The sequence below is a fragment of the Phyllobates terribilis genome, unplaced genomic scaffold (assembly GCF_046119375.1).
Source record: "Phyllobates terribilis strain yellow unplaced genomic scaffold, ASM4611937v1 Scaffold_97__1_contigs__length_5976380, whole genome shotgun sequence".
Taxonomy (NCBI): domain Eukaryota; kingdom Metazoa; phylum Chordata; class Amphibia; order Anura; family Dendrobatidae; genus Phyllobates; species Phyllobates terribilis.
Window position 1 is genome coordinate 3,171,212 of NW_027362857.1, and position 24,287 is coordinate 3,195,498.

The 24,287-nt window shown below is 48.2% G+C and overlaps 1 protein-coding gene across 1 annotated transcript in view; it reads left to right on the plus strand.

Annotated features, from left to right (window-relative positions):
• The window catches only part of LOC141198546 (microtubule-associated serine/threonine-protein kinase 3-like), a 193,701-nt gene that overhangs the window by 37,540 nt on the left and 131,874 nt on the right, over positions 1 to 24,287 (plus strand). The window contains exons 3-5 of the mRNA XM_073662980.1: positions 6,086 to 6,196; positions 6,805 to 6,830; positions 7,568 to 7,754. Of these exons, the coding sequence (XP_073519081.1) occupies positions 6,086 to 6,196; positions 6,805 to 6,830; positions 7,568 to 7,754 (324 nt within the window). The remainder of the gene's footprint in view (positions 1 to 6,085; positions 6,197 to 6,804; positions 6,831 to 7,567; positions 7,755 to 24,287) is intronic.

Sequence of the window (24,287 nt, forward strand, 5' to 3'; positions counted from 1 at the left end):
TGTCGCAGCTTCTCAACTAAGTGATCAGCGGCAACAGCATTCAGAGGCGCCGAGGCTATCGAAGCTGCCCCCGACACCGGGCTGCTCCCCCATCCCACTGAGGAGCGCACCGCAGCATCATGGTCTGACCGAACGCGCGCCGCTGGGCCGCCATCACTGTCCAGCCTCTCGGCTGATGCACCTCCTGCTGCGTCCCCGCTACTACAAGCAGAGACGGAGCTCTGCGCCTCACTACCACGCTGTGTAATCTCCCCGCGACTTTGCACCGGATCCACAGCAGAACCCGGGCTGGGCTGGGCAACGGGGCTTATACAGCGAGGTGAGCCTGCCGCTGACGCAGGGGGTACAGGGAGGGGGGCATATACATAGCTTACCACTTCCTGCAGCTTTTTGTGGCCCCCAGGTGCCTCTTCTGGTAGATCGTCACCAAGATGGAAGTTTTGGAGGCACACTGGGGACTCCAGGAGCTTTATTTCTGCCATTAGCGCCCCTTCCTTGCCGCTACTGTCACTGTCCTCCACAGAGCTGGCAGAACTGCGACCGGAGGCCATTGTTGCCTGCCCTGCAGGGAGCTCACTGCACGTGGCCTGCGGTTGACTTTGCTGGCTGCCAGGTGGGGCTTTCTGCTGGTCATCATCACTCTCATCATCCACCTGTCTCTCAGGCTGCAGCCCCATCTGCCTTTGCTCTCTGTTATCAGCCATTTCTCTGAAACAATCTTCATTTATCAGATTTTCTTTAAATGGACCACTCTGCTCCCTGATGGCAGCTTTCCTTAGATCCAGCACATTAATCTCAGTTTTGAGCCTCTTTACCTTTGCTTGGAGCTTTGTCTTCCTCGGTTTGGAGGCACCTGCAGCTTTGGCGCTTGTGCAGCGCAGCTCCTCCCAAAGCCTCTTGACGAGCTTACTTGCATCTTCATACTCACGGTGGTGGATCATGACCCGGGAGGCATAGGTGGACACAGACTCCCGGGGTCCCTGCAGCCCCCAACCCCCCTCAGTGAGGTCGGCCTCACCTCCGTGAGCACTCAGATTAACTCCGGAAGGAGCACCATCGTGCGCGCTGTCAGGCTTTTCCTCCATGTTGGAAGCCTTGCGGCTTCTAGGAGTCTCCACAGTCCTGGGGGGAGTAGGAGCCACATTGCTGCGACTCCTGGTGGAGGGTCTCACCCCCGAGTCCTCCGATGTGCAGGCCGGTTGCTGGTTTCTTCTGCCCCCCACCGCCTGGTTCGGGAAGCAGAAGCCTGGGACTTGGCTCCATCACTCATCCCAGGAAACCCACTCTCTCCCTGGGTAGGAGAGAGAGCAGATCCCCAGGTGGAGAGGTGTTGGTTCTCAGGAGAGCTGGAGCACACAGCAGGATCTGCGGCCACCACACCCTAAATCACCACAGTGAGCAACAGCTGATCAGAGCTGCACTCACTATTCTGCTGGTGCAGTCACTGTGTACATACATTACATTACTGATCCTGTACTGATCCTGAGTTACATCCTGTATTATACCCCAGAGCTGCACTCACTATTCTGCTGGTGGAGTCACTGTGTACATATATTACATTACTGATCCTGAGTTATATCCTGTATTATACCCCAGAGCTGCACTCACTATTCTGCTGGAGCAGTCACTGTATACATATATTACATTATTTATCCTGTACTGATCCTGAGTTACATCCTATATTATACTCCAGAGCTGCACTCACTATTCTGCTGGTGCAGTCACTGTGTATATATATTACATTACTGATCCTGTACTGATCCTGAGTTATATCCTGTATTATACCCTAGAGATGCACTCACTATTCTGCTGGTGCAGTCACTGTGTACATACATTACATTACTGATCCGAGAGAATTATGAATACAGCTCTGGAGTATTATACTGGTTGCAATGATAAGTAATACAATATATTTAAGCAGTAATATCTGTCTCACAATTCGACAAACCCTTTCTAACAACATTCCCTCTTGAACATTGGAGAAACCTCACTGTCCTGTAATATTACAGTATCTATAATATAACCGGGGATGCGGGTCTCTGTCCGAAGCTCCACACAGAAGACCGCATCCAGCCGTTACCGGTAAGAGGAGGTGTATGGCGTCGGAGAGCGCGGTATGCATAGGCACTGAAAGCACACTGCGATCTCCGGCGCCATACTTACATACTTACCTGACCGGGAGGAGCGTTGCCGCGGTACCTCTCTTCAGCGGAGACCGGGTGCGGAGTGAGACGTCGGATCAGCGCATGCGCATAACGCTATCCGGTGCCATTTTACTGAAGGCACATTTACAGCGCGGTGCTCTGTCGCCGCACTCCTCCCCCGGCCTCCGGCAGAACAGGACGCTGCAGCGCTGGGGTACAGAGAAGAAACGTGAGTATAACTGTTTATTTTTTGGGGGATGTATGTATAGTGGGGGGATGAGGGGTGCCACGCATACCAGGATTGGGGATGAGGGGTGCCACGCATACCAGGACTGGGTATGAGGGGTGCCACGCATAATGGGATTGGGGATGAGGGGAGCCACGCATAATGAGATTGGGGATGAGGGGTGCCACGCATAATGGGATTGGGGATGAGGGGTGCGACGCATAATGGGATTGGGGATGAGGGGAAACACGCATACCAGGATTGGAGATGAGGGGTGACACGCATACCAGGATTGGGTATGAGGGGTGCCACGCATACCGGGATAGGGGATGAGGGGTGCCACGCATAATGTGATTGGGGATGACGGGAGCCACGCATAATGGGATTGGGGATGAGGGGTGCCACGCATAATGGGATTGGGGATGAGGGGTGCGACGCATAATGGGATTGGGGATGAGGGGAAACACGCATACCAGGATTGGGGATGAGGGGTGACACGCATACCAGGATTGGGGATGAGGGGTGCCACGCATAATGGCATTGGGGATGAGGGGAGCCATGCATACCAGGATTGGGTATGAGGGGTGCCACGCATACCAGGATTGGGGATGAAAGGTGCCACGCATACCAGAATAGGGATGAGGGGTGCCACGCATACCGGGATTGGGGATGAGGGGTGCCATGCATACCAGGATTGGGGATGAAAGTTGCCATGCATACCAGAATAGGGATGAGGGGTGCCACACATACCAGAATAGGGATGAGGGGTGCCACGCATACCAGAATAGGGATGAGGGGTGCCACGCATACCGGGATTGGGGATGAGGGGTGCCACGCTTACCAGGATTGGGGATGAGGGGTGCACCGCATACCAGGATTGGGTATGAAAGGTGCCACGCATACCAGAATAGGGATGAGGGATGCCACGCATACCGGGATTGGGGATGAGGGGTTCCATGCATACCGGGATTGTGGATGAGGGGTGCCACGCATACCGGGATTGGGGATGAGGGGTGCCACGCATACCAGGATTGGGGATGAGGGGTGCCACGCATACCGGGATTGGGGATGAGGGAGGCATGCATACCAGGATTCGGATGAGGGGCCATGCAATTCAGCATCGAAGTCAAAGTTAAAAAAAAAACACAATCACCCAGAATAAAGTCCTTTAATTGAAATAAAGACACAATTCTTTATTGTTCTACATTAAACCATACTTACCATCACGCCCATTCCAGCTGAAGCCAGTGATCTCCTGCAATAAAAGAAAAATAATAAACCAACCGTATCCTTACCTTTCCATGGTTCCCAGGACGGCTCCAGCTCTGCTACATTTGTAGCACCCTGAGGACTCGGCTGCTACAGGGGTATTGCACCTCAAACCAGAGGTGTGATATTCCACTCCCGGGTAAGGATGGAGTGTGGACCAGGACTCAGTAAGCTGCATGCACCACACACACCCCATTTCCGAGGGACAGCTCAACGGTGCTCCCACTAGACAGAAGTGCAGGCAAGACAGCATCTGTTCCTGGCTGGAGTGGGGGGGTGGGAGGAAAACCCAGTGGTGTAGGAGCAGATAGGGGTGGGTCTCTGGGCATAGGTAGGAGCCCATTGGTTGCTAGTCACCTGGGCTCACACATAGAGGGAGGTATATAAGGTGGGCACCATCTTAGAACAGTGTTCAGTCCCGTGGTCAGTTCAGAGAGGAGTTCAGCCAGAGAGGGCTGACAGGGAGCCCATATGTCCAGGAGATATAGGGTGAAGGGTTGGCAGAGCAGGGTACCGGAACCCGAATTGGTGGAGGCGACTAATCCTCAGCCAAAACCGGAGGTTGTGACCACATCTTGGTGCGACCCCTCACTACATCCACCAGAAAGGCATACCGTATAGGGTCAGGGAAACCGGGAGAGGTTTCGCCAACAGAAGGCCCGAGGAAGCTGGACAAAGGTGGGTCACTGGTGGGGACGGCCAGTAGAAAGGAAGAGAGGGGAGCTCTGAACCACACTCTGGAATTGCCTGGGAGTTGACCGAGTCCCTCACCTGGTGAACGCAGCACGGCTCGGGCGGTCCTAACTGTGCACAAGTGACCTGATAAAGAACTGTGAGTAAAGCATTGAAAACTGCAGCTGCACGTCTCTGTGGTTCCTCGCCGCACCAGCACCATCAGTACTGGGACACTCACACCATCACCACCATCATCTCTTACACTAGCTGCCCTGAGGTAATACTTCTCCCGTGGGGAGTTATCCCATTCTTGGCTGCGCAAACAACATCAGCCTCAGCGGTCTGCAGCGCAGCGGCGGTCCCCACTGACCGCAATCCACGGGTGGCGTAGTCGGACACTTATTATTACAACATTTAGACTGCCACTGGTTTGACCACCCTGGGCACGGACCGGGTCACCGCCACGGAGAACTACAACCCCCAGCGATCCGGTTCCGGGTATTCCCCCTGCATAGCAGCACAGCATAGGCCCAGGGGGCGCGTCACATTCACATGACAGGCTGGATCGCAGCCGAAAGCTGCCATCCAGCTTGCCATGCCGCAGAGACTGAGAAGCGCAGACATGCTTGTGCTCCTCAGTGTCTCGCTGTGACCGCATCCAGATGAGCCGAGTTCATGTCCAATGAACTCAGCTCACGTCATGCACGTCACTGACAGCGTGGGAAAATTCTCCTGCTCAAGAGCTATGGGAAGAGTGAGGCTAAGTGCCAGAATTGGCGCATCCTAAGGATGCGCCATTTCTGGGGCAGCTGACTGCTGGTGTTTCTAGCCTGGGAGGGGGCCAATATTCATGGTACCCTTCCTGGGCTATTAATATCAGCCCCCAGCTGTCTGCCTAGCCTTTGCTAGCTATTAAAATAGGGGGAACCCCACGTCATTTTTTTGGGGCGATCCCCCATTTTAATAGCTAGTAAAGGCTGATATTAGTAGCCTGGGAAGCTCCGTGGGTATTACCCCCTTCCCAGGCTTCAAACATCTGCCCCAGCCGTCTGCTTAACCTCCGCTAGAGCCTAAAAGTACGGGGAACCCCGCGCCAATTTTTTTTTAAATAAATCCTTTATTTTAACACTAAATGACAAGTACAGTAATCAACACTATCACTGTACTTCTTATATATGTGACTGACATGTTTCTATCTTTCTAATCTATGTGTGATGCTCTATTCTTTCTGTTATAAATTGTCGGGTACCGCTGCTGAATTGCCGGCCGACTTTTTTAAAGAGACGGTGCATGAAAACACTATTATTTTTTTAAATAAATCCTTTACACTAAATGACAAGTACAGTAAGCAACACTGTCACTGTACTTCATATATGTGTGACTGACATGTTTCTATCTTTCTAATCTATGTGTGATGCTCTATTCTTTCTGTTGTAAATTGTCGGGTACCGGTGTATGCCGATGCTGAATTGCCGGCCGGCTTTTTTAAAGAGACGGTGCATGAAAACACTATTATTTTTTTAAATAAATCCTTTAACATTAAATGACAAGTAGAGTAAGCTGAGCGCTGCCATCCAGCTTGTCATCCTTCAGAGACACTGCAGAGCACAGGCATTATGGGAACTTCCGATTCCGGTATTCTATATTCTAAAAGTATCGGAACTCAGTATCAGAACTCCCATACCGCGAATATCGGTCGATACCCGATATTTCAGTATCGGAATGCTCAACACTAGTCCTGATATATATTTTGCTCAGGAGCATTTTCTAGACTGGATACAATGTATCCGCTGAGAGCAGGAGCAGCAATGTGCAGGATTACGGCCTCCGAATGGAAACAGAACCGTCCTCATTCACTGACATCAAACAGATCCTGAAGATGGTGAGAGATGAAACACAAAGTGGAATAACACAAAGATGTAGAAGATTTCATTTATTCACTGATTTACCGCTGCTCCCATCACTAGTGGTGACGTTACATTTCAGGACAGGACACATAATATTTGTAATTCCCCCTCTAAAGGAAGATAATAGACTCAGCCTTGCTAAAGGGGTTATAAGAAAGGGTTATATATATATATAAAATAAGAAAACACACCAGGTATTGCTCACCCTCCCCGGGTCTAACGCCATCTTTCCGACACTGCCTGGTCTGTGCTGATTGTCTGCAGTGCTGACATCAAGTTGACAGCATTGCAACCAATCAGTGAGCTGAACACAGCCATGATTGGCTGTAGAGTTGTTGATGTGATGTCAGTGCTGCAGACAATCAGCAGAGATCAGGCAGCAGCGGAGAGCTGGAGTTAGACCCAGGGAGGGGGAGTAATACTCAGTTTGTTTTGTTACAGCCACTGTAGCCCATGATAGTCACTATTCTGAAAGGGGACAACCCCTTCAAGGCAAACGTCATCTGCACAAGACAAGTTTCCCCTATTTTTGGAATGATGTGAATTATTCTCCATGTTCTCCCCATCTTTCCCTATCTCTCAGGTGGCCGTCCCGGTCTCCTTCAGCTCGTCGGCCTTTCTACCAGAGGAGGATTTGCCCCATAATCAGGAAGGATCTAGGGGTGAAGAGCTCCCTCTAGAGGGCAGACAGAGATGTCCTGGAAGAAGGAACCGGCACCTGCCGACCAGTATGACAGTGGACACCAGTCTGATTGACAGCAGCTCTATGGACGGCTCGGAGCAGATGGAGGACGGTCACACCCGCTCTCTGTCCCCCTGGGAATACAGGTAATATCACAACCTGTCACATTACAAGCAGCGCTGAATAGTGATACAGTCCGGTGGAGATTCCCGGAGTCTCCTATAGAAGGACGTCTAGTAAAGTATAGAAAGAAAATAATCTTTTCAGTAGAGTTACAATAGCAGGGAATAGCTTGTCGGGATGTTTTTATAACCCCTTTAGTGGAGAATAACGTCTTCCCATCTTCTAGCCGCCTCTCGTTCTTCTTTTCCTGCCTACAAGCTCCCAGTAACCGTTCAGAAATCTCCCCTGTCCCCAAATAGACTTCAGGGGAGGAGGGAGATGCAGCTGCAGTTATTAGAAATAAAACATGAAGGAGAGAAGCTGAGAGCGCACGGCGCGGCTCTGACATCACCCAGAATAATCTTGTATGGAGGGAGAAACTGGAGATTTATAGAGCAGAAGACTGAAGAAAAAGCCTCGAGAATCTGCAGGATAAGAACAAGGAGCGCGGACATGGACCAGGTGTTACACAGCTTCTCTCACTGTGTATTTTTATTCCCAGTCTCAGCACAGATACCAACAGGTTCCCTGTCGTCATTGCCGAGGCCGATTGTCTGACTTTTGCTTGTGTAGACGCTGATGGCCATGAAAGTCCAGACCTGATCTCCTTCCCCATCCAGCAGGAGGTGATGGTCCTACGACGGGAGCAGAAAGGCTGCAGCTTCTCCTACAGACTGGAGGGCGAGCTGGTGACTCTGGGCTGCACATGTGTCAGACCGACCATCAGCTATTACTGAATGCGTGGAAATATGGATGATGGACGCCTGATTGTCAACTTTTAAGATTTCTTGAGAATTTTTTATTTAAATAATAAAATAAAAGCAACTTTAATTTTTTTATAGTGTTATCTCTGGTTACAATAGGTTTTGGGGTTTGGTAGTAGCTACTTGTCCATTACACAGGTCCATGTTATGGTGGAACATACTGGTATCATCAGAGGACACATGCCGTATATTCTCATTGTATAGGGCCATGCTGCTCCTTCAGGTGTCCTCAAGTTCATATGGAGGCGTCTTTTCTTCTTTAGATTACAATACAATGTTTCTAGGGAAAGTTCCTCCATAAAAATAAATCTAATATGGCAGAACGTCTGCAGCTCCGTAATATGAGGGAATCTGTGTGATGCTCTACAGGCGATGTGCAAATGGGCCTTCACCTTAAAGGTTTGGAACAAGATGGTGCGTTATCACTTATCCATAGGACAGGGGATAATTACTGATCGCTTGGGGCCCAATCACTAAAGACCCCACTAATCCCAAATGTGGGCTCCATAATGAATGGACTGGAGGTCAAGTATGCGGACCCCTCATTGTGTATGGGATTGTTGGATTGCCGAGACTAGCGCTCATTCTCAGGTTTCCAAGACACGGACAAGATGGCGGATCAGACTATAAATTATCTTGAAAGTTTCTGACATGGCTGAAAATCAGTTTTTTGGCCATTATAAAATACTGTGAGGCCGATATATTAAGACTAAAGTTGTGCACGGACTGAAGTAGCATTACTGGCAGAAGAAACGCCAACGCTCTTGCAGAATTTGACAGGTGGACATAGCCATGTCCCATCCAGTCCCGGCTCCTCTCTAGCTCTGCACATTTTGGCGGAGTTTCTTCAAACTAGCGAAATAAAATTTAAAAGTGGGAACATTTCTGTACAACTCCTCTTTGCTCAATTTTTTTTAATACTTTTCAAAGCAGATTACTCCAGTTTTCTGATAAAAAAAGCTATGATGAAAGTTTTTGGTAAGTCCATTACTACACACCACCAAAAACCCACCTCTCCCAGGGGCTTGCCTATAATAAGTGCAGGGTTTACTGTTTCCTTCGTGCCCTAGAGACTAGGGGAGCCAAAAAGGTCCCTTTGTCCCATATGTAAATGTGGCACCCAGGGGATGGGGACTACTCGGCGCCAGGGACTTAATGCCTGGTCTTGGGGGAGGTCGCGGTGGTCGGCTCCCGGGCCCGTACCCTGGGGTCTCTCTTAAAAACGGGGAAAATGAAATGTCAAAGTTCGTGACGCCACCTGTGGTGTCTGGTGAGGATCACCAGCGCTGCGGCAGTCCACTGAGGCCGGTGTTATGGCAGCTATGATGGTGTAGCTCCCCACAGGTGGAGCTAGGCCTCAGGGCAGCGATGTTTGACGAGGTGCACAATATGGAGATGACCCAGCCGGGTCCAAGGAAGAACAGGGGACACACCCACACACGGTTTGCTTCTGTACCTTTTACTGGTGGAAATGCAGGTACTGTCCGGAGCACTGCAGGGTGAGGGGTGCACTGCAGGACTCTCCCCAGTGAGCAGGTGTAAGGCCTCCTGTTTCTTCGCCGCTTAGTGTTAGTCTCTGGCCTGCCTGGAGCTAGGCCTAACTTAGTCTCTGTTCTGCACCAGCAGATCCTGTGGTAGGGCCTTCTGTTGGAGTACACACTCCCTGGTATATGGGGCCTCGGTAACTCCTGACCCTGGTATAACAGTCAGCGTTTGGTATTCCTGGGACATGTAGTTCGCCAGGGGTTCTGGTTGTCTTCTGCTGGGTGTAAAGAATCCCTGCAGACTCAGACCCGATGTCCGGTATATGGTTCCTGGGGTGAGCCGTTAAAGCTCCTCTGCTCCCAATGCTATTTACTCCTCTAGCCTTCGGCATACTCGGGCTCTCACTAGGCTATACACACTGGCAGTTGGTTGGCTGCCTCTTCTGCTGCTCTCTGAGCGTCAGCAACGCTCCTAGCTCACTTAACTCGAGCTGCTTGAGTCTGACTGAGCTCCACTGCAGACTGACCTGTTTCTCTGTGTCTCACTCTGCAGGAACTGGCTGTGGACTCCAGACTGTTCTGTCTCTACTCTCTTCCTGAGGAGAACTAACTCACAGACTCACTCCTTCTGTGTCTGAGCAGGAACTGCTGAATCACTCCACCTTCCCTATTTATATCCCTATCGGGCTTCCTCTGGTGGTCTGAGGTGGAAGGTGGAGGTGTGTGTATGCTGTGAGGGCCTCTTGTGGAGAAATCCGTCCATGCACCCCTCTGGGATCTGTGGCACCATTGCGCAGCAGGGCACCACATATAGATTTTCTCCAATGTGAGGCAGGGTCATATGTTCAATAAAGACCCCAATCTTGTGGGTGTGGGAGAGCAGCATGGGCCTGTGTGCTTCAAGTGCAGGGGCTGGATTTCAGGGAGGCTTTTTGGATTTTAATATTAAATACCTCCCATCCCATAAATCTGAATCAGAGGTCGGATTATTTACTTTAATACTAGAACACTGAGCATAACTACAATCCTCAACATTGAAATTGCAACACTAAGAAGGAAAAGTCGTGGAACTATGGAAATCACAGGACGGAGAGACGTGTTAGTGATCTGCAAATGATGAAAAAATGGATACAACATTTTCACATCTCAATTTATCCAGTATCGAGTATGATCCCCAAGCACAGAAATCCCCGCACTTACAGCCTTGGCTCCTGTTTTTACTTTATTGTATGGTTGGTTTATCTGCATTATCCACATTGTGGTTTTTACAGGTTTTATCTATATATTTTGTCTATGCACATTTTAACCTGAGTGTTACGAATCTGCGAACTCAGATATCCTGTGTTAAGTATTGTGGAATTTTTCAGGATCAAACTAAGAAACGTAGAGCTCAGAAACGCGTTGTCGTCTGGCTGAAGTACGTTTTGCTGATGGCATTTGTACATTTTTCATGTGCTGTTTTTGTAAGAAGCCACTTAAATTTGGTTGTGTTTATATGGATTAAATAAAGTGGAAAAAAGGGAGTGTTGGCCTGAATTTCACATTACTATATCACTTTTCATACTTTTGCATAGACCTGGTCAGAGAGTCTGGACATGTACAGTAACTCTGCTCTACAGACTCCGGCCACAAGGTAAGTTTAGTCTTACAGAGCCGCTATCTATCACCATGCACACTCAGCTTTTATCAGCTCAAATGTCTCCTGTACCCCTAGACTGTACCTGTTATATTTCCCCATCAACTACATGATGACAATTAGCTGCCATAAACTCAATGCATTGTAGGGGTTTTCCAGGTTTACTATATTGACCTCTTCACCGGTGGGGTTCAACATCAACTGACATCCAACAATCGGAATTATTATAAAGACATTTGTAACTGTGGACCATAGCACAGTATTGGAACTCACGTGGTTGCAAAACCACAGATTGATAATTGATATGGGGGAGTGGGGAGGGTCATTTACAAAACCTAGATGCCATAGACATTGACTGAAAATAAGTCCCCTTAAGAAATGGAAGTCTGCACACGTGTAGGAGAACAGTGGCAGGCAGAACAAAGATACCAGTCTCCTTCTGAAGGGTAATTTTACAGACTGTGTAAACCAATGGGACGTAGATTGAGAACTGGATCACTAATGATCGACTATTATTGTGATTGTGACAGGTAATCAAATTTTTCACTAGTGGCTACTAGAGGTGAACTGTAGTATTGCATCCTAACTAGTTAAAGAATTAGGAACTAGGGATGTAACGGGTGTGTCAGGTTTGACATACAGTCATTCTGGATCCGGCTGTAGAAGGTCGCTGCGCTTGGCCTTGCAGACACCTTCTTGTTCCTTTCATCATCCCTCCCACTCTAGGACCCAGCGGTGATCTCCACCATCGCCTGCTAATTAACACACCTTTTCTGGATCTTTAAATATACTCAGTTTCTCAAGAGAGTTGCTGGTGATAGAGTAAATTCCTCTGTTCAGGTCTGGTGTTCTAGAAGTCAGCTAGATTCTTCTTGGAGTTCCTTTATGGATTGTAGTTGTGATCTCTCTGGTGTCTCCTCAAAGCTAAGTGTATCCCCTTGTCTGTTTCCCTTGTTTGTCTTTAGTTGCAGTGGGGCTGACTAGTGCTCACTCCTCCCCCTCCCTACCTAGGGCCTAGCTCTAGGGCCAGCCAGGGCTAAGGTATCCTGCTTGGCGATAGGTGCGGAACCTATTTAGGGACGATAAGGGAGTCATGGTGTTGTTAGATCTGCTTAGGGGTCTCCAATCCCCCTTTACTTAGTTGCTGGGCTTTCCCCCTTTTCCCGTTGTCGTACGCTGGGTTCTTCCCATACTTAGCATGACAACGGATGAGCAGACTCGTGGAAGTTCAGGTTTTGGTACCCAACTGAACTTTAGTCCAAAGTTCGGTTCGGGTACCAAAACTGTACCCGATCTTGATCCAGTACCTGGACCCCATTGAAATCATTGGGAACTCCAACTTTGGAGATGTAAAAAACTCAATCTCCCTCCTCCCTCTCTCTCCTTTTCTCTCTATTTCCTTCCTCCTTCTCTTTTCTCTCTATCTCTCTCCTCCTGCTTCTCTCCTCCCTCTCTCTCTTTCCTCCCTCTCTCTTTCCTCCCTCTCTCCTCCCTCACTCTCTCTCCTTCATCGCTCTCCTCACTCTCTCTCTCCTCTATCTCTCTCTCTCCTCCATCTCTCTCCCTCGCCCTCTCCTCCATTTTATTCACTCTCTCCTCTCTCTTCTCAATCTCTCTCTCCCTTGCTCTTTGTCCTCCATCTCTTTCTCTCTCCTCCCTCTATCTCTCTCCTCCCTCTTTCTCCTTCCTCTCTCTCTCCTACCTCTCTCCGCTCCCTCTCTCTCTCTGCTCCCTTTCTCTGTCTCCTCCATCTCTCTCTCCTCCATATCTCTCTCTCTCCTACATCTCTCTCCCTTACCCTTTCTTCCATCTCTTCTCACTCTCTCTCTTGCTCTTTCTCCTCCATCCCTTTTTTCTCTCCTCCCTCTATCTCTCTCCTCCCTCTTTCTCCTTCCTCTCTCTCTCCTACCTCTCTCCGCTCCCTCTCTCTCTCTCCTCCCTTTCTCTGTCTCCTCCATCTCTCTCTCCTCCATATCTCTCTCTCTCCTCCATCTCTCTCCCTTATCCTTTCTTCCATCTCTTCTCACTCTCTCTCACTTGCTCTGTCTCCTCCATCTCTTTCTCTCTCCTCCCTCTATCTCTCTCCTCCCTCTTTCTCCTACCGCTATCTCTCTCCACCCTCTCTCTCTCTCTCCTCCCTTGCTCTGTATCCTCCATCTCTCTCTCCTCCATATCTCTCTCTCTCCTCCATCTCTCTTCCTTACCCTTTCTACCATCTCTTTCACTCTCTCTCACTTGCTCTTTCTCTTCCATCTCTTTCTCTCTCCTCCCTCTATCTTTCTCCTCCTTCTCTCTCTCTCCTACCTCTCTCTCCCTGCTCCCTCTCTCTCCTCTCTCCTTTCTCTTCTCCCCAGACTCCCGAACTGTAAAATGGACTTCCAGGAGAAGCCCGTGTTCGGAGTTCAGCACCTGACACTAGGTGTCCGGTAGGAACCCCAAATTTTACAGTTCGGGTTCGCTCATCTCTATTGAGAACTATATAACACATTGATCGAGTGGCAAAGCCTTCTTCCCCTTTTAAGCCTAAAAAAAGCCCTACAGTCCTACAAATAAACTATAAAAGGTTCCAGCCCTTTAGGTGCAGCATCGTATAACAGAATACATTACATAAGTGATCCATTAATGGTGGATTCCTTTATTTACATACAGGGGAAGACACTGGTGTGTGAGTATATAGAGATCTTTATTTTCAGATATACGCTGCATTTATTTTCTGCCAGTTACAGCGAGGACAGCTATAGTCATAGCGATGGTCCCGGCCGCTCCTCCGATCATCATCCCAATAACATTTCCCTGTAACCGTGTAGTTTCACAACGTTCTCCGGTGTACATGAAGGCCTGGCTGGAAGCACACCTACAGTATAAAAAGATATTAATGTACTACATGGGGAAAAGAGAGCTCTTTCCAAAAATTGTGAAAGTCACAGTTCATTTTGCATCTTTATTATTATTTTAAGTAATCTAAAATCTAAAAAAATGCAACTTTGCAAATATTTTCTGTTTTGTTTGTACTGTTCCTAAGAAGAACTGTTGGTCTCCTCCACGGTAACAGACTACAGACGTATCCTGCGTAGTCTGGTCCTGCAGTCATATACTGTATATATATAACATACATAAAGTGAATTCAGAGCTGTCTCCCATGATCTGCTTATACCCAGCACTGTGACAGTAACAAGGAGTTATTCTCTACCTCTGGAGACGCTAAACAAATACTCTGATATACTGGACTTTTCCATCATTATCTGTGTTTTCTAACTATATAGTTTATTATTTTTATAATTTATAGACCAAGACCTGTTCCAGGGAGACATCAAGCTTGCGGTGAGGACTACAATTTGTTATTAATGGGCAATGTGATTGTGGTGGTAATAGGTAGAGTCCATAAAGACCAGACTTGCTCCTCTGACCTCCATCTTTAGATTGGGGGAGAAGGGTTACAGGGGTGCACATACTGTGTTTGAATAGAGAGTAAAATGGATCTGGTTTCTCCGTGTCATATACTATGCACAACTTAAAGCTCAACTGATCTGTCAGCAGATCAAAGTGGGCAGTTTTTGCTTTTATTTTATTCCCACTACTCATCTGAGGATTCCTTCCTTTAATCCACCGTACGGTTCCAGAGATATTTAGTCTTTGCAAGAGGCCGGTCTCACAAGATCCTCTTGGGTGCGTCTTTAGACTGACCGCATTATTATCCTATGAGCACCACTACCTTAGTAAAGATCATAAAAATTAGCACTAAATATAAAGGTCCATATCTCTGGAATCTGGATGTAAAAAAACACATAAGATAGAATAGTCAGGAGACAACAGGAATAAAATAAGAGCAAAAACTTGCCACTTTTGACCACTCTTTCAGTATGAGAAAGTAGGTAGGTTACAACAGCCATTTGCAGTACAGTAGCTATCATATAGTCAGGGCCGGCTCCAGGTTTTTGGGGGCCCCGGGCGAAAGAGTCTCAGTGGCCCCTTTAACACATACACGATTCATGATGCACAGATACCGCAGAGAAATATATATATAGTACAATGCCGAAGATTTCACTTCTTACATTACATGAGCGATATCTATAGCAAATTCTATAATAGCTCAGAAACCAGCGAATCCTCGCAGCTCACAATGCAGACCAGACAGTATAGTCCTCCATACAGAATAATGAACCCCATATAACGCTCCATACAGAATACTGGTCCCCATAAAACGCTCCATACAGAATAATGAACCCCATAAAACGCTCCATACAGAATAATGAACCCCATAAAACGCTCCATACAGAATAATGAACCCCATAAAACGCTCCATACAGAATAATGAACCCCATAAAACGCTCCATACAGAATAATGAACCCCATATAACGCTCCATACAGAATAATGAACCCCATATAACGCTCCATACAGAATACTGGTCCCCATATAACGCTCCATACAGAATAATGGACCCCATATAATGCTCCATACAGAATAATGAACCCCATAAAACGCTCCATACAGAATAATGGACCCCATATAACGCTCCATACAGAATAATGAACCCCATAAAACGCTCCATACAGAATAATGGACCCCATATAACGCTCCATACAGAATAATGAACCCCATAAAACGCTCCATACAGAATAATGGACCCCATATAACGCTCCATACAGAATAATGAACCCCATATAAAGCTCCATACAGAATAATGGACCCCATATAACGCTCCATACAGAATAATGAACCCCATAAAACGCTCCATACAGAATAATGGACCCCATATAACGCTCCATACAGAATAATGAACCCCATATAAAGCTCCATACAGAATAATGGACCCCATATAACGCTCCATACAGAATAATGAACCCCATAAAACGCTCCATACAGAATAATGGACCCCATATAACGCTCCATACAGAATAATGAACCCCATATAAAGCTCCATACAGAATAATGGACCCCATATAACGCTCCATACAGAATAATGAACCCCATAAAACGCTCCATACAGAATAATGGACCCCATATAACGCTCCATACAGAATAATGAACCCCATATAACGCTCCATACAGAATAATGAACCCCATAAAACGCTCCATACAGAATAATGGACCCCATATAACGCTCCATACAGAATAATGGACCCCATATAAAGCTCCATACAGAATAATGGACCCCATATAACGCTCCATACAGAATAATGGACCCCATATAATGCTCCATACAGAATAATGAACCCCATAAAACGCTCCATACAGAATAATGGACCCCATATAACGCTCCATACAGAATAATGAACCCCATATAAAGCTCCATACAGAATAATGGACCCCATATAACGCTCCATACAGAATAATGAACCCCATAAAACGCTCCATACAGAATAATGGACCCCATATAACGCTCCATACAGAATAATGAACCCCATATAAAGCTCCATACAGAATAATGAACCCCATAAAACGCTCCATACAGAATAATGGACCCCATATAACGCTCCATACAGAATAATGGACCCCATATAACGCTCCATACAGAATAATGGACCCCATATAACGCTCCATACAGAATAATGAACCCCATATAACCCATATAACGCTTCATACAGTATACTGGCCCCCATATAACGCTCCATACAGGATACTGGTCCCCATATAACGCTCCATACAGGATACTGGTCCCCATATAATGCTCCATACAGGATACTGGTCCCCATATAACGCTCCATACAGGATACTGGCCCTCATAAAACGTTCCATACAGGATACTGGCCCCCATAAAATGCTTCATACAGGATACTAGTCCCCATATAACGCTCCATACAGGATACTGGTCCCCATATAAGGCTCCATACAGGATAATGGACCCCTTATAACGCTCCATACAGGATACTGGTCCCCATATAACGCTCCATGCAGGATACTGGTCCACATATAAGGCTCCATACAGGATATTGGTCCCCATATATCGCTCCATACTGGATACTGGCCCCCATATAAGGCTCCATATAGGATACTGGTCCCCATATAATGCTCCATACAGAATACTGGCCCCCATATAATGCTCCATACAGGATACTGGCCCCCATATAACGCTCCATACAGGATACTGGCCTCCATATAACGCTCCATACAGAATACTGGCCCCCACATAATGCCCTATGCAGGATGTCACTCCCCCCATATAATGCTCCATGCAGAATGTCACCTCTCCCCCCATATAATTCCCCATGCAGAATGTCACCTCTCCACCAATATAATGTCCTATGCAGGAGGTCACCTCTCCCCCTCCATATAATGCCCCATGCAGGATGTCACCTGTCCCCCCATATAATGTCCTATGCAGGAGGTGACCTATCCCCCCCATATAATGCACCATGCAGGATGTCACTTGTTCCCCCCCATATAATGCCCCATGCAGGATGTGACTTGTCCCCCCCCCATATAATGCCCCATGCCACCATACATATATATATAAAAAAAATCAAATACTCACCTCTCCTCACCTGCTGCCATTGCTCGAGACTCTTCAGCTCCGCCGGCGTCTTCCCGCTCTGCGCTGTGATGGATCAGGAGAGAGCATGGTGTAAAGACGTCACCGCGCCCTCTGACCTGAGACGTCGCAGTGCAGCAGTCGGGGAAGAGACCAGAGCTGCTGCTGAAGCACGGGGAGAGGAAAGTATTGGGCCCTGAGCAAGTGGGGGTGAGTGGCGGGCGCTGGCACCGGCACTACACCGCTCACGGGTCCCATAGCGCACAGGGGTGCCCGACGGTGAGTGGGCCCCCCTGTCTGCTCAGGGCCCCAGCACTTGCCCGGGTGCGCTGGGTTCTGACGCCGGGCCTGCATATAGTTACTTTTCTCAAGCTCCACACAAGTGCACCGTGACTTTTATTATTCCCGCCTTCTTTGGCTTCTCTTATTGTACTCTAGTATTTATTTTTATTTATTTATTTATTTTATTCACTTATATAGCACCATTAATTCCGCAGAGCTTTACAGACATTATCGACACTTTCCCCATCGGAGCTCACAATCTAAATTCCCTATCAGTATGTCTTTGGAGTATAGGAAGAAACCGGAGAATCCGGCGGAAACCCATGAGAATACGGGGAAAACATACAAACTCAGTATCACATACAGTATATGGATATATAAAATAGGATTCTGAGAAATGTATCTCTTTGTTTTGCAATTTTTCCTTAACGGGGCTCTCCGGGAATAGAAAAAAATAAATAACTAAAGGGAATCTTAATAAATACATTTATAAATACCTTTAATTAGCAATTTTAGCTCATTTTTGTTTAGGGAGGTAAACATTAAAGAATTAATATGGTCACTGTCTTGTTACACAGAAAGAAACCTGTCCTAGAATATTAGCACAGAAACTTGTGAGCATGTGCCGTAAGAATATTCCTGATATGACTTAGAGATAACCTATAACAGTGTGAGCAGCCTTTTCATACCTTAATAGCCCTGGTATCTCCAGTATTAGATCATATAGACAGGGTAGACATCAGTGTGAGCCGCCTCTTCTTATTTAAGCACTGCTTGTATCTCCAGCATAATATCAGATAGACATGGTGGACAGCAGTGTGAAGAGCCTCTTCTTACTTCAGCACTCCTGGCATCTCCAGTATTAGATCAGATAGATAGAGTAGACAGCACTGTGAGCAGTCTCTTCTTACTTCAGCACTCCTAGTATCTCCAGTATTAGATCAGATACACAAGGTGGACAGCAGTGTGAGCAGCCTCTTCTTACCTCAGCACCCCTGGTATCTCTAGTATTAGATTAGTTAGACAGGTGTACAGCAGTGTGAGCAGCCTCTTCTTACCTCTGCACCCCTGGTATCTCTAGTATTAGATCAGATACACATAGTGGACTGCAGTGTGAGCAGCCTCTTCTTACCTCAGCACCCCTGGTATCTCCAGTATTAACTCAGAAAGACATGGTGAACAGCAGTGTGAGCAGCCTCTTCTTACCTCTGCACCCCTGGTTTCTCTAGTATTAGATCAATTAGACAGATGTACAGCAGTGTGAGCAGCCTCTTCTTACCTCAGCACCCATGGTATATCCAGTATTAGCTCAGAAACACATGGTGTACAGCAGTGTGAGCAGCTTCTTCTTACCTCAGGACCTCTGTTATCTCCAGTATTAGATCAATTAGACAGGTGGACAGCAGTGTGAGCAGCCTCATCTTACCACTGCACCCCTGGTATCTCCATTACTAGATCAGATAGACAGGGTGGACAGCAGTGTGAGCAGCTTCTTCTTACCCCAGAACCCCTGGCATCGCCAATATTAGATCATCGGATCAAACGGATACCTATGAAATATGTGCTCACTCATCACCTTTTTCCGATGTGGTTGAAACCTAGCCCACGTTAGTCAATGAAAAAACTGGGTAGGTGGGATTTCAAGTACATGAGTGAGTTTTGGTTGCATCCGCTGCCTAAAACGGTCAGTTTACCGCCAGTGAGAGCTATATAGTGACTATGTGGCTGTCACTGGGGTGTCTTTGGTTCGGGTTGGTTGGGTGGCTGCGTCATTATATAGCAATGTGCACTCACAAGCAGAAGATGAGTTTGCTATAAGAAATCCCAATATAAAATACCGCTTTTATATTTTACTGACTCTAAAACTTTATTTATTTTCAGCCTTAGCTAATAACTGGAACTTTTTTTTTTTTTTATAAAATAAGTATATAACACCAGAGCTGGAGAAAGGACTGCATAGAGGAATAATAAGTAATGGACCATTAATGATTAATAACATCAAATCTATAAATACACAAGTTTATAAAATTATAAAAAGAAGTCTACATGCCGCCCAGAGGATCGGGGAGCATCGTGCTTATTTATTTATTTTTTTTCAATAATTTATTTTCCGCTGTTACACTTGGCAATCAATAATTTCAGTAATAGCTGGTATGGGTCTACTGAATTGTGGTGAGGGGTGACGGAGAGCCGTTTCGAAGAAGGTGTCCAGCAAGTAACTAGGACCCAATGCAAACCCTGAAACAAGGCCTCCCAAAATAATAGTGCTGATGCCCTCATATGAAGCACAGACATTTCCCTGGGCATTTACACATGGGTCCCATCAGCCTCCTGCTTCTATATTGGTGCCACGAATGATTGACATGGTTATGACCATGACTCAGTCTAATTATTGTATTTTTAGTTAGCCATTGTATAGTGTGGCGCCCCTGAGGGTTCAGTCGCCACAGGGTTACTGCACCTCACCCAGAGGTGTGGTATCTCCTTCTCTCAGGTAAGGATGGAGTACTGCCCGGGACCCCAACACCAGCACCCATCACTACACTACTCCAGGCCGGCTGGAAGGGCAAGATGCACTCTGATTTGCTGCCCCGTCCCTGGCTGCAGAAGGGAGAACCAAAGAGATTGGGTACCATGTAGTGCGTGTGGGTGGAGGACGTAGTTCAGGGGAGCACTTTAGAAAAACACATAAAAAGAGAAGCCATCTTAGATCAGTGAGTAGTCTTTTGTAAGTGGAAGAGGAGTAGGAGGGGAGCAGAGTCTCGTCAGGAGCTCTGCTCCAGAGTGGGGCCTAGCCAGGAAGGCCCAGGAGGGGAGCAGAGGAGAAGGCTTCATTAAGGAAAGGGATCTCAGGGGTATGGAAGGAGCAGGAAGCCACCCGTACGCCTGAATCTGCCAAGCGTCAGAGGGATCGGGCCGCAAGAGGGGAACCAGTCCCCGGACTGGCCGAGTACTTCACGTCTCAGCCAGAAAACCGGAGGCTTCTGCACTTCCAGGGTGCAGTCGCCGTACTCTCACACCTAAGTCACCGAAAAGGGCACCAAGTAGGTCCGGGAACTCCAAGTTGTCCAGAGGGATCACGGAGTACCCGTTCGAGACTTTACTGGAAGGAGCAGGGCAGGAGGGAGAAGACCCAGCGCGGGAAGTCGGTCTAGAGAGGAACACACAAAAGCGGGGTCCCGTCAAGCGCTCCTGATATACCTGAGGAAGTGCTGAACCCCTGTCTGGCATACGCAGTGTGACGCGAGAGGCTGACACCCGTACAGTGTACCTGAGGAACTTGAACAGAACTGTGAGTAAACTCGGATGACAGGACTCCACTGCCTCCGTCAGTTATTTCCTCTGCGCCATCTCTCCTGCACTACAAGCCCCATCATCACCACCTACCATTCTACACTGCCCTGGGGCCCGCTCCACCTGTGGGGAGCCACTCCAACCCAGCTGCCCTATCAAGCGCCCCAGAGGTCTGAAGCAGCGCTGGTACCTATTACCAGAATCCACAGGTGGCGTCACGAACTTTATAAAAACACTATAAATCCCCTATAAATAACCCCTTTTATTGACCGCCCTGGGTCACGGACCGGGTCATCGCCACTGTGACATCATCCCCCAGCATTTATTGTCCCGGCACCGGGTACCCCACGGCCCAGGGGGCGCGTCAATAGCACTGTTAGATTATGCATTGAGAACTGCATAGTGATAATATGTGAACAATGTCCGTTACTATTTATTTGTGCCTGTATTTTGATAATATGTGAGCACTGTATTGTAGTATTTATTTGAGCACTGTATGGTCATAACATGTGAGAACTGTAAAGTGGTAGTTATTTGGGCATTTCATAGTGATAATATGTGAGCGCTGTATGACAGTATTTATTTGAGCAATCTATTGTTCTATCTTGAGAACACTATATAGCCGTATTTATTTTGGCTCTGAGTGGCACTGTTATTTTGTTGCTAAAGAATGGCACTCTTATGTGGGCACCATCCTTTATACCTTGTATAATGTAGCACTGTATAATATCTTATTTGTATATAAATTGTTGGCGGGGGAGCTAAGAGAATAAGCCTCACACGGTACCGTGCCTCCTTAGTCAGGTCGTGACCCAAGTGCAACCTTTTTCTCTGCACCCCATGTATTGCATGCCTGCTTATAGACCAACGTATTCTGCACCACGTATCACTCTCATCCTCCCTGCGGAGGTCACGCTAGAATCTCAGATAATTGCACAGTGTGTGCCCTTATGGGCAGGGGCGTACTGGCCCACCGTATGATCGGGAAAACCCCCGGTGGGCTCCGGGTTCCGATGGCCATGCCCCTAAGCCCCGCCCCCACACCCACTGGGCCCTGTACAGAGAACAGAGCACCCTCCGGTTCGCTAATCAGATAGGCAGCACTGCCGATATGATTAGTGATGGGCCCTCTTCAGCAGCACAGCAAGGAGACCGGTCTCCCTGCTCTGCCTGCTGCCGCAGTGCCCCTCTGCCTCCTCTGCCGGCGCGTGCGCAGGAGGTCAGTCTCAGGGCGATGACGTCATCGGGCGAACACGTCATCGCCCTGGGACTGCTTCCTGTGCGCGCTGTGGAGGACGGATCCGCCGTCGCCCTAGGCAGCGGCTGCAGGCCTGCAGCTCATCTCGACGCGTGAGTATGAAAAGCAGGGGCCGGGAGGGGAGGAAGGGATAGGGGGGAGGGGTGACTGAGAGGACCCCTGGCCGAGGCTGGCAGTAAATGCTACTGGGCAATGGGCATGATTATCATCATGCCCATTGCCCAGCCTGTCCTGCTGCCAACCTCTCGTTACTGTTACTATGCCTAGCAGCATGTACTACCACCAGTGGTTGGCAGGACATGCTGGGTGGGCATGAAAGTACCAAGGAGGCTGGCAGGACATACTAAGCATGAATCGGGCTATGGGCGGAGGAGAGCGGTGCCAGCGCCCGCCCTTCTCCCCCGCTTGCTCAGGGCCCAGCAGCCGGATACTTACCTCTCCTCCTGCCTCCGCAGATCCGCTGTATTTCTGCTCTGCGCTCCCTGTGACATATCAGGTCAGAGGGTACGGTGACGTCTTTCCACCGCGCCCTCCCCTGAGCCATCACAGGCAGCGCAGAGCGGGAAGACGCCGGCGACGCTGGAGTACGGACCTGAGCAGCGGCAGCAGGTAAGGAGGAGTGAGGTGAGTATTTGATTATTATTTTTTTTAATGTATGGAGGCATGGGGCATTATATGGGGGGGGTGATATTCTGCATGGGGCATTATATGGGGGAGTGACATCCTGCATGGGGCATTATATGGGGGAGTGACATCCTGCATGGGGCATTATATGGGGGAGGGGTGACATCCAGCATGGGGCATTATATGGGGGGGGGTGACATCCTGCATGTGGCATTATATGGGGGGTGACATCCTGCATGTGGCATTATATGGGGGGTGACATCCTGCATGGGGCATTTTAAAGAGGGGGGTGCCATCCTGCATTGGGCATTTTAAAGAGAGGGGGGTGATATCCTGCATGGGGCATTATAAAGAGGGGGGGTGACATCCTGCATGGGGCATTATATGGGGGTGACATCCTGCATGGGGCATTATATTGGGGAGGTGACATCCTGCATGGGGCATTATATGGAGGGGGTTGACATCCTGCGGCGCTGGAGTCCAGACCTGAGCAGCGGCAACAGGTGAGGAGGAGTGAGGTGAGTATTCGATTATTTATTTAATGTATGGAGGCATGGGGCATTATATGGGTGGGGTGGTGATATCCTGCATGGGGCATTATATGGGGGAGTGACATCCTGCATGGAGCATTATATGGGGGGTGACATCCAGCATGGGGCATTATATTGGGGGGTGACATCCTTCATGGGGCATTATATGGGGGCGGTGACATCCTGCATGGGGCATTTTAAAGAGAAGGGTGACATCCTGCATTGGGCATTATAAAAGGGGGGTGTGACAAACTGCATGGGGCATTTTAAAGAGAGGGGGGGTGATATCCTGCATGGGGCATTATATGGGGGGTGACATCCTGCATGGGGCATTATATGGGGGGTGACATCCTGCATGGGGCGTTATATGGGGAGGTGACATCCTGCATGGGGCATTATATGGAGGGGGGTGACATCCTGCATGGGGCATTATATGGGGGAGGTGACATCCTGCATGGGGCATTATATGGGGGAGGTGACATCCTGCATGGGGCATTATATGGAGGGTGGTGACATCCTGCATGGGGCATTATAAGGGGGGGAACAGCTTGCATAGGGCATTGTGTGGGGGGAACAGCCTGCATGGAGCTTTATATGGGGCCAGTATCCTGTACAGAGCATTTTATGGGGGCCAGTATTCTGTATGGAGCGTTATATGGGGTCAGTATTCTGTAAGGAGCATTATATGGGTCCAGTATTCTGTATGGAGCATTTTTTGGGGGCCAGTATACTGTGTGGAGCGTTATATGGGGACCAGTATCCTGTATGGAGCGTTATATGGGGGCCAGTATTCTGTACAGAGCATTTTATGGGGGCCAGTATTCTGTATGGAGCATTATATGGGGACCAATATCCTGTATGGAGCGTTATATGGGGACC